This window comes from Pleuronectes platessa, chromosome 4 (genome assembly GCF_947347685.1).
Source record: "Pleuronectes platessa chromosome 4, fPlePla1.1, whole genome shotgun sequence".
Classification (NCBI taxonomy): Eukaryota; Metazoa; Chordata; class Actinopteri; order Pleuronectiformes; family Pleuronectidae; genus Pleuronectes; species Pleuronectes platessa.
In genome coordinates this window covers 21,585,563-21,604,001 of record NC_070629.1, presented here as the reverse complement: position 1 = coordinate 21,604,001, position 18,439 = coordinate 21,585,563, and the positions used below count along the sequence as shown (strand labels likewise).

General features: G+C 41.2%; 2 protein-coding genes across 3 annotated transcripts; both read left to right on the top strand.

The window, feature by feature from the left end:
• Positions 1-475: 475 nt before the first annotated feature.
• On the top strand, positions 476-14,564 carry cbwd (COBW domain containing). 2 transcript variants are annotated; one of them, XM_053421685.1, is made up of 16 exons: positions 476-588; positions 1,776-1,895; positions 2,077-2,163; positions 2,646-2,742; positions 2,994-3,085; positions 4,336-4,395; positions 5,272-5,309; positions 6,755-6,801; positions 7,376-7,462; positions 7,924-7,968; positions 8,692-8,748; positions 11,286-11,337; positions 13,080-13,148; positions 13,229-13,294; positions 13,435-13,561; positions 13,987-14,564. In XM_053421685.1, the coding sequence occupies exons 2-16, from the start codon at positions 1,796-1,798 to the stop codon at positions 14,049-14,051; spliced, it is 1,089 nt and encodes a 362-aa protein (XP_053277660.1). In that variant the 5' UTR covers positions 476-588; positions 1,776-1,795; the 3' UTR covers positions 14,052-14,564. The 2 variants fall into 2 exon arrangements, with proteins under 2 accessions (XP_053277660.1, XP_053277659.1); XM_053421684.1 differs by having other exon boundaries at positions 488-588; positions 1,741-1,895.
• Positions 14,565-16,298: 1,734 nt separating this feature from the next.
• foxd5 (forkhead box D5) lies at positions 16,299-17,351 on the top strand. The gene has a single exon (XM_053421587.1). The coding sequence runs from the start codon at positions 16,299-16,301 to the stop codon at positions 17,349-17,351; it is 1,053 nt and encodes a 350-aa protein (XP_053277562.1).
• Positions 17,352-18,439: the final 1,088 nt, after the last annotated feature.

Below are 18,439 nucleotides of genomic sequence, written 5' to 3'. Positions count from 1 at the left end.
GGCAGTAAATCTGGTAACCTCTCCCTAAAGTGACATTTTAATGTGCAACCTGAACAACTGCAGGTGATCTTTACTTAATTCGGTAGTTTCTGTGGATTTTTTAGACAATTATATTTCTATAAAGTCCAACTTTAAAACTGTTGGCCATCATCTTGGTTCGAATAGTTGTTTTTTTGTTTTGTTTGTTTAATTAACTTCTATAAGTTATTTTGTGGGGAAAGATTGAAGCAGGGACTACTTTCTGCCGCCTCCTTATGGTGAAAGCGTGTCATCACACTAAATCTCGTCGACAAACCTGCCTATGAGAATGAGGACAATTTAAAATATTTATGAATATATTATCAAGAAATGTTTAACTTATCTATAATCTCTTCAGTGTTCAACTCTGTGGTGTTTATAACCATGTTGTTTCCTTTCTGCGGACTGACCGTGAACTAACATGAGGCGGAACTATTACCTCTGGGTCAGGGTTTCCAGCGGAGCGTCCACAGTGTCGCACGTTGTCAGATCGCTTGGTGTCCACGGTGAATCCTCTGCAGCTTTCAGGGAAACAGGGTTTGTGCTGAAAACCTTTAACACCGACAACAGGTAATATCTCTCCAGCCTCTGTGAAACCACGAAGGTCGCTTCTGTTGTGCTGTCGTGTCGCATTGAGAAGGACGAAGGATGTGAAATCCACGTATTCTATGCGATGCTCCTGCACTGTTTATTTACTGAGAACTAGACTGAGTCCTTTATGTTTTTCTTCTGTGATTTCTGTATTGTTATGACTTGTTCTGAGGGATGGATGAAGACTGACAGGTCCTTGAATTGTGATTGTCACACGTGATACAGGCTGTAAAGAAACTGTATGTTGCCTTTTACACAAGAATCATTTAAGTATTACTCTTATCTAATTCCTAAAAACTTGCCCCTGTACGAAAATGTCATGCCCAGAATGATAACAAGAAGAAGAATAAACTTGTTATCATGTAATAATTCTGAGTTTCCTGTACAGGTGCAAGCAGCAGTAATGTTGTTCAATATAAATGAAGATGGAACATAAATGAAGGATTTCAAGTCTGTTTAAGAAAATTACAAGTTTAGAGTAAATATCCTATATGAAATCATGCAGATAATAACAGTAATAATAAGACTTCAGTTGTATAGCGCTTTTTTAAAACGTACAAAATAAGGTTCACACAAATAACTATATCCATCTATACATACATGCAGACAGACAACAACACATACAAGAAAGTAATGAAGATAATTTAATAATAAGAAATGAAGATAATTCATAAAAAGACATCCCATTCAGCAGCTGCTCAAAGCTGACTGCAGATTCAGCAGATCTGATGGATTGGGAGCTTCAACTGCAAACGGCCGGTCACCTCTGGATTTCAAATAAGTACAGGGAACAGTCAAATCCACAGCACAACATCTGAACATGATCTGTTTCCTAAAAGTAAAGTGAAGCAGAGCAAAGTTAGAGGTAGATCATTTAAACCAATTATGTATTTTACCTCTTCACCATGCTCCCACAATGCACAAGCAATATATCGATATATTTTGAGCTATTGCTTTATTGCAATTGATAAACATTATATGTTGATAATAAGATTTGTATAGCCTAACCTTTTGGGCATCTACTCGTTTCTACACATGAATCAGTTGTCAGTGACTAAATCCACTTCTTCCCAGTTTTTATTGTTTACGCTTGAATCTGTCACTGTCTGTTTGTAATGTGTCTCTGTACAGATTCATCTCATCAGCTCCATCTTGTGGCCCTGCAGGACAAGCTGTGTTTCTGGTGATGGAAGAGGACGATGACTGCCCAGAGCTGGTGCCCATCGCCGCCCAGGCCGGTGCCACTGTAGATCAGATCCCTGTAACCATCATCACAGGCTACCTCGGTGAGAGACTGTCTGTGTTACAAACGGCTTTAGTACGATTATCAACTGGATTATAATATCACAGTCTATCCTCCTCACAAACAATAGCAACCCTGATCCTAGACCAGGCTATTGTTCACTCTCGTAAGGATAAGAATGTGTTCTGCTGCTCACAATCTGTTGTTTTCCTGTTTCTCTGTAGGTGCTGGAAAGACCACGCTCCTGAACTACATATTAACAGAGCAGCACAACAAGCGGATCGCCGTCATACTCAATGAATTTGGAGAGGGTAATCTCATCGTGTCTTTTGAAAAACAATAAATAATTTTCACAACTTTCTTTTTTAGTCAGAAGATGCCCTACACACATATAACACATTATATTACAAACGTGTTGTAGGGTGATCGTTGTATTCTCAGAGATTTCCACAAGAGGACAGCAGAGTAACGTTTTGCCTTGAACCCAGAGCAGCTCGTAAAATGAGTTTTTCCCCATGTACCACAGTTTGTCAGATATTATACTTTATACTCACATTGACCTCAGTACAATTTCACACAGGTCATTTTTTCTTAATGTATCAGTTTTGTATAGTTTTTCTGCTTAGAATCGCTGGCATTTTTTCATTGAACTTATTTTAAAGTCCAGTTTCCCTTTAAATCCTGTGTCTTTAATTTTTCAAAGTTGTTGATTTCCCCATTAATTCTTGTTTATATGTCTTGACAGCAGTCAAACATCTTTCTGTATCAGTGACTGTAATTCCTCCCTCTGCAGGCAGTGCCCTGGAGAAGTCCCTCGCAGTGAGCCAGGGGGGGGAGCTGTACGAGGAGTGGCTGGAGCTGAGAAACGGCTGCCTCTGCTGCTCGGTCAAGTATGGAGATTAACCGTCTCATATTGTTTTCAATTAACAGAATCCAAGGTTGCTTCTAAATTGTTATGTGGTTTTTGTAACAAATTCAATACAGATAAGAATTTGTTTGTTAATGAGGCGCTAATAACCACTGTCTTGCTTTGTTTAACTTTTTATATAATGTCACTTTAGAAATGTTGTGGGTATTTTGTATACGAGATTTGCATTTGCCCTTTGAAAAGCATTTCTGGCTTTTATTTGGATGTTTTCAGGGACAATGGTCTCAAAGCCATTGAGAACCTGATGGAGAAGAAAGGAAAGTTTGACTACATCCTGTTAGAAACCACTGGACTCGCCGATCCAGGTACAATTTTTGCAGGAATTGTCATTGGAAAAAAATTATTTGATAGTAGAACACAGTTTCAAATATTAAAACTAAAATAAAACAGGTTAAGACTGCATTTAACAGATATTCTTGACTCTGATCCTCCTGAGTCTATTCTGTCTTTTGAATCTTACTCAGAGCAGCTTAGTGTTCCTGCCACAACATTTAAGGAATGACCTATGGATCAATTGTAAATATTTTAAACCGGAGATTTCTTTGTAAAACCCACATCAGAAGTGAAATGTTTTGTGACTCCAGACTTGTGCCTCTGTGAATCCAAGGAGCCTATTTACATCAGGACAGTCAAAACAAAAACCTATCTGTCCATTCAGCTCTCAGGTTTGAATCAGGAAATCAATATTAGGCTATTAGAGGGCTGTGGCGATCAGGGTGTGTCGCTAACTGACAGGTGTCAGGAGGTGGGAAAGACGGGCAGACACACACACCACCTGGGCCCACGGACGGAACCAACAGAGCAAGGCTCAGACTCAAGGCTGTCCTCACATCTCTGCCACGTCGTTGGCTGAGACAGGCTTGTTATCGGCTAGGACAGGTCTGTCATTGGCTCCGGCTCCACTGTCAATCACCAGGGCTCCCGAGGGATTCTCCCCTTCCGTTCAGGAGGAGGTTGGATGGGTTATGTGAAACATGCCACTCAAAAACTGTGTTTTCATTAGGCATCCATCAAATATTTACAATGCTTTCCTATTCTCGCTCGGCAGCTTGACGAAAAGGGCATTATGTGAACAAGCTGTGGCTGGCACGGGAACATCAGGGCTTGTAATAACCGCCTTCACAGGAAAATCGAAACAAACCAAATGTACGAGCAGGAGATAAACAATTGAAAGCCTCTGATATTGGTTTTATCTGCTCCACAAAGCTCAGCCAGAAAAAAACATGCCGGCTTCCAGAAAGTACTGACTTTAAAAACAAATACAAAGGATGAGGATTTCGCTAATATATAAATTATGATTGTAGTAATCAATCAACCCGACATCTCTTATGAAGTAAAAATGCTGAATGTTCTGGTTCCAGGTTTTCAAATGTGAGTATTTGCTGCTCATGAGTACTGAACCCTTGGTATATTTGCTACTTTATTGTTTCATTAATAGCTGAATTCATTTTTACATGGTAAATATTTATAATTACAATTTTCTGATCACTGCATATGTATCCTATCATTATGTCAGTCGTTTATATCTAAGACAACATTTCATCTCCTCTGGCAGGCGCTGTGGCCTCCATGTTCTGGGTCGACGCCGAGCTGGGCAGTGACATTTATCTGGACGGTGAGATATTTGTCCCTGATGCTCTTTCTCACTTTGTTTTCTGCACTAAACAGGATTTCTCACTTATCGTTGGTCTGTCATATGTAACATTAAATGAACTATGTAATTTAATGCTTCCATTTAAATCATTACGCTGATTATTGGTGGTGTTTAAACCACCAATAATTTAAATGGCTTCATTAGAAATATGTGAATATATGAAAATGCAGCACAAATCAAGCATTTCCTTGCAAATAACACAATCGAGCCTTTTTCAGACGGGAACTCTTTAAAATATCTGGAAAATAGACTTTCACATATTAAGAATAATTCAGATGAGGGGTGGTGCCTGGGTAAAACATGACGTCTAAATTCGGCTGCAGAAAACACCTTATCACCAAAAGCTCTCAAATCTCATTGTCTTTCCAAGTCTCCATCTTTTCCGCCGTCTTCTACGTGAATGGCTTCTGTTTTTCATCCTCAGCGTTATTGGTTAGGATTGGAGTAACTGACTAAAACGTTAGCGTTCCCACATGCAGCCCCAGACAATGTCTCTGGTTCAGTGCATGTCCGAAAGCAGCTTCATCTGTCGTTGAAAGGTCAACAGTACAATTTGTAGACAGAGACATTTTTGTGACCTGTCCAAATGGTACCTGGCCTGTGACACAGTTTATTTATCTGCTCTGTGTGTGTTTGCATGAACGGTGTCTTGCTCCTCACACCACATACGCAGCTGTCGGCTCTGTTGTGACAGGCTGCCGGAGCAAAAGTCTCCCTCACATAGTTGAGAGGGTGGCAGCAGCCAGCAGACAACTAAACACCAAAAGGCGACGGCAGGTCACAACAGAATTCACAAGTTGTCGTTTTACTGATTCTAATAACTTTCGTTCATCACAGGCATCGTCACCGTCATCGATGCCAAGTATGGACTGAAGGTATGTAACAAGTTGATGATCACATTTGAGATGGTATTTCTTGTTTAGTAATGCAACAGTTGGACAAATGGACATTTTAATTAGCAGAAAGTAAAATGTCAACAATTATGATAGTTGATTAATCAACTACCAAAGTCATTCATTAACATTTTCTTATGAGAACATTTTATATATTTCCTGGTCTGCCTGTTTTTAAATTCTATATCTTTGGGTTTTGGATTGTTTGTATTGGCAAGTAAAATATTTCAGATACAGATGTAGATATATATTTGTTTTGCAATCATTGCTGAGATGCTGTTATGAAGAAGACGTTTAATTTGTATATAATTTGTGACCATAAATGCTAATTTTATGTGTATTATTTATTCTGTGAAATCAAAGTTTTCATCAAAAATAAACGCAGACACTGATATTTCTTCGAAAGGATCATATCGGCTACTATAATCGACAAACTTATATATCTGTATATGCTTTATGACTTGTATCCGTGTATTTGCACCAACAACAAAAAAATGATGTCGCTAAAAAATGATTTAAAAGTCAAAATAAGTAATGACGCCTGTGAGAGTGTCTGTTTCCAGCCCCCACACACACACACACACACACACACACACACACACACACACACACACACACACACACACACACACACACACACCCTGCCCTCCCTGTGGTATTTAAAAGGAACAGGATAAGTGACACCGAGATAATGGGCTCTAATTTGAAGGTGTCACAGGCAGTGAGGTGACACATCTCATGGCCTCGGCGCTGATCTGTCCTCCAAGTGGAGAAAGAGACAGAAGGAAGGAAACGATGACAGAAAGAAGGAGAGGGTAACTCGTAGTGAAGGAGTAATTGATAACAGAGATGTGAACTTTTTAATAGGACTGTCACATCCACTCCCCTTCCTCTCCCCTCATCTGTCTGTATGAGAGGCTTCAGATTCACCTGAGTCTTAACCCCTCACACCCTCTGAGAGGCCTTTGTCTCTCGATGCAGAGGTCATTGAATACAAAGCAGAAGTCGCTTAATCTATTGTTTTTGTCATTTCTTCAGTCAGAGTTGAAGCTATGGTGATTGGGGCAGTGACAGGTTCATGTCAGATTGACGCTCAGGGGTCAGGATCCAGGTTAACACTTCCTGCTCGCTCTGTTATCAGATATTAAGCTGTTGGATGAAATAGCTGCATCCTCCCGGTGTGAGGACACGGGACAGCAACAAAATGAAAAGGGATCTACTGAGGTTTCATTTGCTCAGAGAGTCACTCAGTTCACCAGGATGAAATACAGGCATTTCTTAAATCAATCTATCTGCCACTTTTTATGTCGGCTACGTTCACTGAAATGTTAATGTTTTTCAAAAATGGTCGGCTCAAGCACTTTCTTACTTTTGTTTGTTTTGTGGATGCATATGTAATTTTAGTTCACTTTCTTTTCTCTATGTAGCAACTGGCCGAAGAAAAATCAGATGGACTCGTGAATGAAGCAGTCAGGTATGTTCCATGGAGTTTAAAAAAAAAAAGAACCTTGTCTGTTCTTTCACCTTGTTTAACAAATTTTGCCAAGTTGACATGAGCAGGGTTCTCTTTGGAAAGAACATGAATATGTGCATTTCCCCAAAATGGCCAAAACATTCCATAAAGAGGATCTAAATAGGTCTCCCCTCTGTCTGTCTCCCTGGACGTCTCCCTCTCTGTCTCCTCCAGCAGCTGGATGCTGGAGGAGACAGACAGACAGAGAGAGAGAGAGAGAGGGACGAGTTTGTTGAATAAATACACTAATGAAGAAAGAGCAGTCGCACGACCCTTCGCATTCTTTGTCTCTGTTTGTGTTTTCACCTCCAAACTGAACACACTCAGCTCCCATTTGAGTTTGGCATGTGACACACACACACATACACACACGCACACGCACACACATATACACAGTGGACAAACAATGTGACAAGGCAGTGATGTCCTGATTTAAGTCATGGAGATCTATGAGTGTTTTCTCTGCTGTTAGTGGTAAATGTTGAGGATCATGATGCCTAATAAACTGTATCTGTTGTATTTCATTTCTTTTCAGACAGATTGCTCTCGCCGACCTGACCGTTATCAACAAGACAGACCTGGTGACTGAGGACGAGCTCAACCGAGTTCGAGACACTGTCAGGTCATAACCTTATAATTGATGCTGCTTATTATCCGCTTTCATCTACCATTACATTTCTTTTAACCCCCCACCTAAGCCAAGGAGGTCATGTTTTCATTGCTGTTTGCTGGTCTGTTAGGATTGTGCAAAAACTGCTGAACCGATTTTCTTGAAACCTGGTGGGAATAGTGGGGTTGGAGCCCACTGGATTAAGGAGGTGGATCTAGAAATAGTTTTTCTTTGTGAGATTGGGATGTTTTTTGGGGTCATTTTGTGAATAATGTAGATCATGATACAAATCAGGCATATCAAGGGGACTGATATCTATGTGTGTGCAGTTTGGTTCGTCTTGATTGAATTGAACGGGACAGTTGGGCTCTGGGTGCCATTTATCAGAGTTGTTGTTATTAAGCTGTTTATTCACATTCAAGAGATGTTTACATTACAAATAGCTTTCCTTCATGCTTCTTCTTTCACTTCAGGTCGATAAATGGTCTCGTCAAGATTCTAGAATGCCAGAGATCGAGGTAAGTGTTTGGTGTTTTTTTTGTACGTGCATGTGTGTGCCTGTGCGTTTGTGTGTATGTGTGTGTGTGTGCTTGTGTGTTAAGGTCATGTAGTTCCTCTGTGGCCAGTTTCCCTCTATGAACTCCACGTGCTGCTGCTGCTCCTCAGATCTTCGTATCAAAGATGAAGCAGTTCAGGCATAACACTGCTCGTGAGAACCCCCCAACACTCACACGCGTATAAATACACAAACTGGCGCACCCTGAGTAAACACCAAACCTTCAAATGGTTTCCAGTTACCCACAAGTCTTTGCTCCTTGACCCCGGGTCTTCAAGCCACCATGGTTGCGTGTGTGTCAGCCTGCACGTGTGCAAGTATGTGTGTTTATGTGCTTTAAGTTGGCAAGTTGTGTGTTGTTGCACCCAAGTAGCATCTGGCTAGCACAAGCAGTGTATGAAAGGTTGGGGTGTGTTTCGGATCGGCTTCGCCCCCCCCCCCACAGAGTTCAGACCAGGGTGGCGACATGAAAGACAGCGTGCAGCGAGGGGTTAATCGGAAAAACATTCCCACAACTTCTCGCTTAACTCACTTCTCTCGGTGACCCTGAATGTTATTTTTAGCAAATTTGCATTAAGTGATGGAATTTCTTGCTTAATTTTTTTTTACCCACAGATATAAAGTCATAGTCACACTTTAAATTTAAATAGAAAAAAGGTGAATAAGCAGTGATCTTCTTTCACAGGGTGGATCTCTCTGAAGTTCTGGATCTACATTGTTTCGACAGTAAGGACGGAGCAAAGTGAGTCGGTTTCCTCCCATTCTCATGTAAACCCATGTTTTTATTGAGAACAATTGTCTTTAAGTGTCAAGAAATGGACTTAAAAACTAACTTTTGTTTTAATGCCTAGTTTCAGCGTTTCCAAAAAATTAAGACAACATATTTTGAGGATGCCTAAATTTGACTGAGACTAAGACATGTGCTGAGGGGGGCATTATAAAGTCTTTGCTGTCTGGTTGATAAATGATGATGATGATGATGTTCAACCTTAGTCATGTAGTTTGTTTATGTGCTGCTCAGAACATCCTGAGGTTCAGGGAACGACTACTGTGCCAGAGCCCTGCCTATGTTCTAGGATTTATTACTTTTTTAATCGCAATGTTTCCAAAGGTTGAATCAGAATTTATAAACAAGTCAACTCTTCAATTTCCCCTGGGTAAAATAGGAACGAAATTGGCAAGAGTTAAGCTGAACTAGGTGGGGGACCATTGATCTTTATACAGACAGTCGAGTTAGTCACAGAGCCGGATCAGTTTCAGTGTGTAAGGCAGAGCCAGCATGGTGGGATAGATGATGTTACATGTCACACCTCTCATTCTAGAATACCATCATGCCACGTTCCCATTCTCCACGGATGGGGGAATCGAGAAGAAAATAAATCTCAAAGATGTTGCACTACTCAGACCCCTGACCTCTATATTACCCCTGATTTGTATTGTAAAGATTTATTTTTGAATATATCAAACATTTAAATGAAATCAATTGAGTTTAGTAAAGGTTATAAATTCAACATAGGACTTGGATTCTTATAGTCAAGGCTGAATTTCCTGAGCTGAGACCAAAATCTAATCAAAATAGATATTGAGTGAAATACTGTTTGAAATAAACATTTCTCATGTGGACAACCACAAATTCCACACAAATAGAAACATATCAGCAGTTACACAATCTTCCTCCATTGGTCTGTGTGTCTGCTGATGATATCGACTGTCCTCCTGTACGGTGTCTATTCTAAAACTCGCCGTGAAGGATCAAGAACTTATTTGGCTGCATCGACGGCCTTTGTTGCTCCCCTGTCTGAACTGTGTACCCGCCGGTCTTTGATACTATTGCTCACCGTGTTTCTCTCTAATTAACAGACTCCTTTATTGAGCGTCCCCCTGTTACACCACAGGGTGGTCATCATATTGTATCCCCTGTAGAATGTCTTTCTCATGAATAGCATCAGTGTTCATCTCTTCATGTGAATGAAGCGGGCCGCGGTGTTAAAGCTCTCTTACATGCCCTCGGTCAGTGTCTCTGCGACCAGCTGCAGAGGATTAGAGCTGTGTGTGTCCACTGACTCCCGAGGAGTCCCCCATGTCCCAACACACAGCTCGTCTTCCCCCTGCCTTTGAGAGTCCGGGCCCCTCCTCCCCTGGATCCCATGCTGGCTGTTTGAAGCGGCCCCCCGCCGCTCTGCCTGTGTGGCACTAACAGCACACAGGGCTCGAGCTGCTGGACACAACATTTAGCCTCCTTGTGAGGTCTGATGGGGAGAACAAGGGCTGTGGTTTATTTGGGGGTGGTGGTGAGTGTTTTGTAGGGTTTAATTGCCATTTCTAAAGTTTTCACAAGTCCATTCAGAGCTGTGTCATTAAGCACTGATACAGAACACTTTGTGCTGTACTGTGAGAAACACACAGATTAAATGGTACATTCCAAAATGGTATAATCCACACATCTTCTGCAAAAAAGACCAAGGACTCAAATACAAGTAGTAAAAAAACATAATTTTGTTTGTAATTATATTGTACACTGTTCTTTAGACAGTCATTTTCTTTTGCCTTTATTTAAGCATGAAAGCTTCATTGATAATAAAACTGTCTTTTACAGCAGGCAAATAAACAATGTAAAATAGGAACACAACATGTGACAAAAACAGGGTTAAACAAGTAATTTGATCATGACATTAAAAATACAGTTTCTAAAACTATCATGTGAAAAAATTATCTGAGAAACAACCTAAATGGAAACTATAGATGTGATTCTAATGAAGACTACGAAGTGGCACAACATGAAGTAGAAATGCTGATTTATATTATTTAATTTGTCTTACAATCCATTTGGGGGGGGGTCCTTAATCAACCTAAGAGCTGTGTACAATCAGACAGTCATCTTTCACCAAACCAGAACAATAACTTCTAACGTCAGCAACTAGAACAGAGAGGACACGGAACCACATTATTGACGTGTTTCTCACAGGGGAATACAAAGTGTTCTGTATCAGTGCTTAATGACGCAACTCTAAATGGACTTGTGAAAACTTTAGAGATGGAAATGAAATCCTACAAATCTCTCACTGTGACATGTGTAAAATACGCCACTGTGCATCTGACAGATATAAACAAAAGCAGAATATTTAAAAGTTTTTTTTTAATTTTAGAATAAATTTGAATGAATGTGATAAATGAAGCAATTTCATCTCTTGAGCCTTTTAAAGTGAAAAATGACTCTGATTTATTGACTGAAACTGCAGAAACCTTTCATGGATTTTGATTTCTTCTCTCCTCTGAAAGTCTGGCCGAGAAGCTCCGGCTTGTGAAACCGACGAGCCCCCATCTCGACAAGGTATTGTCTGTCTGCTCGGAGCTGTTTCACACTTACTCGCTCCCTGCACTTACTCTCTTCAAGTTTTCCTTGTTTTGTTTGCTAATTTATTTCAACACATCATTTCCTACCGACTGCAAAAAAAAGGGGGGATGCCTTCTCCTGGGGCTAAATCTGTGCCTTGCATTCCCCCAGGCTGTGACACCGCAGTGAAAACTCCCTCCCCGCTTTGGGTTTTGTGTTCGAGATCCACTTGAGGCTTTTGATGTTTCCCTGTCGCACTACAAATAGATGCAGTCTCGGGTCATACGTGGCGGCACAGACATTGAATTTCTCTAGACGTCACTGTATTGGCTAGACTGGCCAGAGTCTTGGCTACATATTATGGCCCTGCAGCTGGTTGACTTAGATCCAAGGGTCATAAAATGGGGTATAAAGGCTGCATTTCACCAGGTAATCAACAACTGGATGTTAGATATGAACGGGAAACGTCAAGTTTACCATTTTACAAAAGAGATGCAACTTATTCCCAAAACCAAACATCATTTAAGTCATGTTCTTTTCCATGAAGATGTGAATTATGAGTGAAACATTCTCTCCATTTAATCTCATTCCATTTCTTTCTTTCATCTGAGCTGTAGAGCAAATGACCGCTTCCACCAATTAGGCCGCATCTTGCTGGTGCTTTTATAACCGTGAACTTTTATCACAGGATGAGGAGAGGGCTGAGGGGTTGTTTGTGTGGGCAAATAACGCCATTGTTGTCTGTTTTCTCCGGGTCCCCCTTTCCCGCATGAAGCTCAGCGTCCCTCAGACCCCCCCCGCCCCCTCCTTCCCCCATGTTGCTCTTTTCATGTAAATGAGAATGCTGTTTTTCTGTTGTTATACCAAATGACAAGGAAGTGTGTAACCTTAACACTTCAACACAACAACCCCCCCACCACCGCCACCACCACCCCCCAAATATCTGCAAAGTGCCCTTTTAATGCTGTAAGGAAGTATTGGGGAGCTTGTGTGTGTGTGAGTGTGAGTGTGAGAAGTAGAGCGAGGTGCCATTGCTGGGAGTCGTGGGATTTGACACAGTCATTGACAAAGTCATCAGCCGGGGCGTAAAAAACACGTCTTTTGTTTAATGCTTCATTATGACTATGCTAATCCCTCAAACTCAGAAAAATATATGTTAAAAGAAGTGCCATCCGTGTATCTTAACTAAGTAGACTCGAACAAGCAGTGAACTTACAGTATAACTCGAGGTACTTAAATCCACTTGAATACTTTTATTTCATGACTTCAACTTATATTACTGGTTTTTCGACAGCTACTTGTTACCTTGTTAGTTACTTGTTACTTCTACTAGATTTTAAAGATCAGTTTGTAAATGATTTCCTGTAGATTAAACTTTAGCCAACAGTTTATTTAATGCATAAACTTCGCTCTTCCTTGGCAACATTGAAGTATAATAATCTTTTAACAAACGTATAGTGTAAATGAGAAAATATTACACTTTGGATTGGACATTTGCCAAGTTCTTATTTTCGTTTGATACTTTATTATCGTGTATACTTTCAAACCTTAGTGCTTACGGAAGGATTTTGTAACAAAGTATTTTCTACTTTAATGAATTACTTTGGAGTAGTTTCGCTACTTTTACATCACATTCACACATTTGGCCGATTCTTTCACTATTGCATTGAAAAACTATTTAATAATTTTTCCAAATTCTTCCATGAATTCCAGTAAAAAAGTGTCTGTGTCATTTTCAGAGTATTTTAACGGTGACGTTTGAGGTGGCTGGAGATCTCTCTGAGGACGCCTTGAATATTTTCATCCAGGTACACACACTCTGCATCATCCAGCTCACCCGCTGTCTTTACTGCTCTGAAAAGTAAACACCCACTCTCCTGTGTTTCAGGAGCTCTTATGGGAAAAGATGTTCAAAAACAAAGAGGGGCAACCCATGACCGTCATCCGGTTAAAGGTACATTAGAGAACAGTATGCACCCCGGTGTTTGCAGTGATCAATAACAGCCGCTGTATTACCCGTATTAAGCGGCTCCAGATTCTTCATTCAGTGCGGGTTAATGTGTCACTCGTGACTTGGGACTTGTGTGTTTTCAGGGCATAGTATCATTTGCAGCTAACGCCCACCAAGTGATGCTGCAGGGGGTCCACGAGCTGTACGAGCTGAATGACACTCCACAGCTTTGGGAGGAGAACCTGCGGATCAACCGACTGGTCTTCATAGGTGAAGACACACACACTTCTTTCACATGTTTATCTTGACATAATTATTAAACCACTTCTGTAAAGGCCGCCAATTCAATGAGTTTCATCACACTGGCAGAAAATTGACATTCAAGTTTTTCAATCCTAATCTTCACCTATTGTTTGTTGTTCATTAACTTTAATTCATATCTTTAAAGTTTAGTAGTTTTAGTATGAATTGTCACGTGAAGTTCTCTGCTGTAATTCTCCATCAGAGTTTTGAGAATCTTTAACTTATGTTTTTATTATTTCCTTCAATAAAAGTCTGCAGAAAATGCAAAAATATGAGTTTTGTCCTCAACCACCATTTCTGTGTTTTTGCCGTACTTAGTGGTCACTCCAAGATTCCAAAACTGTATTGTCATCTTACTCAGGTACAGTGAAATTTTAAATTCTTATTTGCAGGTAGGAACCTGGACAAGGAGGTTCTGCTGGAACAGTTCATTTCCAGAGTGATGCAGGATTCATAGACAAATTTGCTTGAAGATCTTTTCTCCTCTTTACGTCAAAAACTGCTGAGTCGTGAGCAGAAGCTGTGTCTCTGGTCGTCCATGGATCTGGGGTCGTGTGTTTCAGATGTTAATTCCTTTCCTTCACGAGGGTGAGGTACGCCAGAGGATGGCTGAGCTGTAGTGATCAAGACGCTAGTTTTACCAGGTCTAAAAGCTACAGCGTGTGTTTTGCTGTGGTTCCTGAGTTCAATACTGTGTGATTTACCCCCCCCCCCCCCTAAAAAAGAGATAAATAATCAAGAATGTGTGTATTCACAAAAGATACCATTAAAATCAAGAAATGAAATCAGCATTGTAAAATCTGCAATGTTTGAAGGGTGGGGCTCTACCCTAGTGATGGGGTAGAGCAGTGATGCACTTACTCTTTAAAAATCTGGTACAAGATGTATTTTGTAAAAGAGACTCGCGCTTGTTTCTGCCCTTTATCATCCTGTATTTTTAAATTATTCAAAATAAATCTTTTTTTCTGAAGATGCTTCTGTCATTTTTCTGATATATGTCAACGTTTTACTTTTACATTTTTAACATGGTGAAAATGTGTACGTAGTTCACAATAGCAAACTATTAATATAACAACTACGTGCTCAAGTGGGGAAGTCACAAGATACTCAACCAAGTGTGAAATGGGCATTAACATCTTAGCTTTCAGTGTTTTGAAACGCATACAAAGACTTTTCAAAGTTTGCATTCAGTGAACAGACCATGATTAGAACAGTGTGTTTGTAAAACAATGTTTTTCAACTAAAGTTTCCTTAATAAGATTATTACAATTTGTCAGCACCACACAAACATGTATAGTTTTGAGGTCTAATCTAAGTGATTGCCTTTTATTCAATCAGCTTTCTACAGTGGAACAGTTCCGTTTTTACTGGTTTGACTGAATCTTAAATTAAAAACTGTATTTTTACTTCACCCCAATGCGAACGAAATATTTTCTTTTTTTAAATTGTTTTTATTTGCTTTATCTGCCCCTTGAAAAATAAAATTACTCCACATCAGTTGGATTGAATAACTGTGTGGTGCAGTCTGCCGGTCTGAATCTTTGTTTAAAATTAGCTTTTTCGACGACTTAAAACAATTATATCTTCTGGGATTTGCTGTTAATGCTTTCAAAGGCACAGTCATGAGAGAACCATGTCACACACAAACACACACAAACGCACACACACACAGTAGGCCCGGTCAGGTGAGGAAATAGGTGGAGTTTTCCCAACTCGGTCATTTGCAATGGAGATGGTTTAGCACACGGCTTTGGCACATATCCGCTGTTGAACCGGTTTGCTTTGAGGATGACTCCGCTGCTTATTCACGCCGGTCGTAAAGCGGAGCTGAGCCCTGTGGCCCTGAACGCACCGAGCAGCTGAGCCGTTTCCTTCTCGATTCTGATGCTGATGGTCTCGTTAAGACGACCATTGCCTCCTTTCTTCTCGAGCCGCGGGGAGCCCCACCACGGCCATTTTCATGGTCACATCACCCGCGGGCATCCAGAGGTGGCAAACTAAACGAACCCGCGGGGGTTCCGAGGGGGGCCACCTGGTTTCTTATCACGGGTTAGGCGTGGTGTTAAAAATCCCAAGAGCATCCCACCTCCGACTGTGCTGCTGTGGGATTTGTAATATCAAATGATTAGAGAGGACAGAAACAGCAGTGTCCTCACAACTTCCCCAAACCCAGAGAGCACAAACCAAAGTCAATGCAAAAAGTGATATGAAGTATATGAATGTGCGTAAAGCGCGTACAGAGGTTTACAGTCTGTAAAGCTGCTGTGATCAGCATCCTTTTAAATTGGATATATATTGTCTGCTCTTTAATATCAGATCATAATTCAAATAAATCCCACAATGAGTTTGCCATATAACAAGATAGCAGACTGAAACTGGTCTTCCTCTGCATGAATGGGCCCTGCGCACTTCAGCTCCCTCCCCACCTGTATTCTTGTTTCCTGCTCCCCGCTGTGAGGGGCCACTCTGATAGGTCCACAGGGTTAAAGGGACTGGCCTGCTGGGCTGCAGCGTCTCAACATATAAAGCCAACAGCTCTCACTATCACAGTAAACAGCCGCCACACGAGGCTTAAGGGGAACCACACAGTAGATGCGCTTTTACGCATGACTAGGTGCTTTTGGTTTTTACGCACGGCGAGCCATTTGTGCCTCACCTGGCACAGCAGAGTTTTTACGCGTTCGTGACCCTTCCACGTGTGACCATGACTCTCTCCAGTGAATTTGAAGCCTCGCAACACGCCGCTTTGCCCACAGAGGACGATGAGATTGACATAGTGGGAGAGGATAAGCCTACCCACGGACGTTTATATGGAAACGAGTGCTCCACGGACGCGGGCTCCTCAGCAGAATCTGGGGCTGAATGTGACTCCTCAGAGCCGGACTCGTCAGGGGAGAGTGAGAACAGTTTCTACCCAGACGCACAGCCGTCCAGGAAAGCTCAGAGCAGCTCGGTGAAGCCTCCCTACTCCTACATCGCCCTCATCACCATGGCCATCCTGCAGAGCCCGCAGAAGAAGCTGACGCTGAGTGGCATCTGCGACTTCATCAGCAACAAGTTCCCCTACTACCGGGACAAGTTCCCCGCGTGGCAGAACTCCATCCGGCACAACCTCTCCCTCAACGACTGTTTCATCAAGATCCCGAGGGAGCCTGGGAACCCGGGCAAAGGCAACTACTGGTCCCTGGACCCAGCTTCGGAGGACATGTTCGACAACGGCAGCTTCCTGCGGCGAAGGAAGCGCTTCAAGAGAAACCAGCCCGAGTTTGGAAAAGATGGACTAATGTTTTACTCCAGCATGAACTTCCAGCGACCGTATGGGCAACCGTACTATGTGCAGGGCCAGGTGAGCCCCCCACCCACCGCTTCTCTCCGGTACATGCCCCTGCAGGAGGGCATCATGATGCCTCCCTCCAACTATCACCTTCTACCACAAACTCTGAACAACCAAGGGAAGTGCGGTGGTGCCAAAGACTTCAGAGTGTGCGCTACAGAGCTCAGTGAGCCAAAGTCGGGCCCGCAAGCCAAGTGCTCCTTCAGCATCGACAGCATCATCAGCAAACCCTCTCCCTTCGTCTCTCAGAACCCGAACCCACAGCAGGGCCCGCACGGCCTGTACGGTCACCTCATGTCGGGCCCCTCATGTTTGGTCCCAACGCTCCTGCAGGCCCCCAGGACTCCTTTCTGCCCTCCTGCCATGCTGAGCACCGCCGCGTTAATAAACGAGCAGCTCAGACTCTCCTACCCTCGCTGCTGAAGACTGAACTGTGCCTGTGTGTTGGACGCTGCGTGGAGACGTGTTTCTTAAAGAAATGTTTTAATTGCATGATATTTATGTGAGTTGACATTCAAAGTTATGTCTTAAAAAGAAGAAGTGAGTGTAAATAAGATGAGTGGTAATATATTTGTGAATCTCGCTGCAGTGGAAATCCTTGTCGAGGAACGTGTTTTTTATTTGTGTCTAAATAAATGTCAAAATAAATGTCTTGAAAAATACCTGCAACACTTTCTGTTTTAATGTCTCTAACAAAATTTTGCAGTTTGGGTTCATGTATGACAAAAACAACAATAATTGTAATAATCCTGTCGATGTAGATCTAATAACAAGAGACAACAAAACCTAATTAAAAACTACTTTTCCCAACCAATAACTGCATATGTGATCTCTTAATATAAAGGTGCAAACTTTCTTATTGTTACATAAATTAAAGTAGTCAATTAGTCAGTTATACGATTGCTCCCTTTTCAAAATAAAGCATTTATAAAAAAAATATTTTTAACATGAATAAAATCTGGATGTGTAAAAGAAGCCAATAAATTTGTGCCATGTTTCAGTTTCTAAATGTTAATAATTTGAAATAAGTCTCCAAAACGTTCATTTACTACACGCCATGATTAAAAAGAGAGAAATATTTCTTAAAGCTAAATTTGGAGTGCGGCAAAATATGATCTCTTGTTAATATGATAAAATAAATAATATTTTTATTACACTTTTATGTTATCTCAATTCCTAATTATTTTATAGAGATATTTCAGAAAAAAATATTTACACATATTTTCATTTATTATTTAGGATCTATTTTTCGAAGGATAAAACATTGAGGCTTTTCTTGATTCTTCCCCAAAAAAGTTCAGTTCTGTCTTTCGGCCTCAAGGTTGCGCTGTTCACCAAAACACTGGAGCAGACGTGATGCTGATCTGATGCTGACCTCGTCCTCTCATGCTGTGAGATATTAAACTACAAACTGCAATGCTATTGTTTCAAATCTTTTACAATTTATCAAATAATCAAATATATAGCTTGTGCAGGTGAGAATGAGTCTAAGAAACGATCAAGGCTGAACT

Excerpts from the sequence above, each read along its gene's own strand:
- cbwd (XM_053421685.1), top strand. The coding sequence starts at position 1,796 with ATGGAAGAGGACGATGACTGCCCAGAGCTGGTGCCCATCGCCGCCCAG. Across the intron at positions 1,896-2,076 it reads CATCATCACAGGCTACCTCG|GTGCTGGAAAGACCACGCTC; the intron begins GTGAGAGACTGT and ends GTTTCTCTGTAG. Across the intron at positions 7,463-7,923 it reads CGAGTTCGAGACACTGTCAG|GTCGATAAATGGTCTCGTCA; the intron begins GTCATAACCTTA and ends CTTTCACTTCAG.
- foxd5 (XM_053421587.1), top strand. The coding sequence starts at position 16,299 with ATGACTCTCTCCAGTGAATTTGAAGCCTCGCAACACGCCGCTTTGCCC.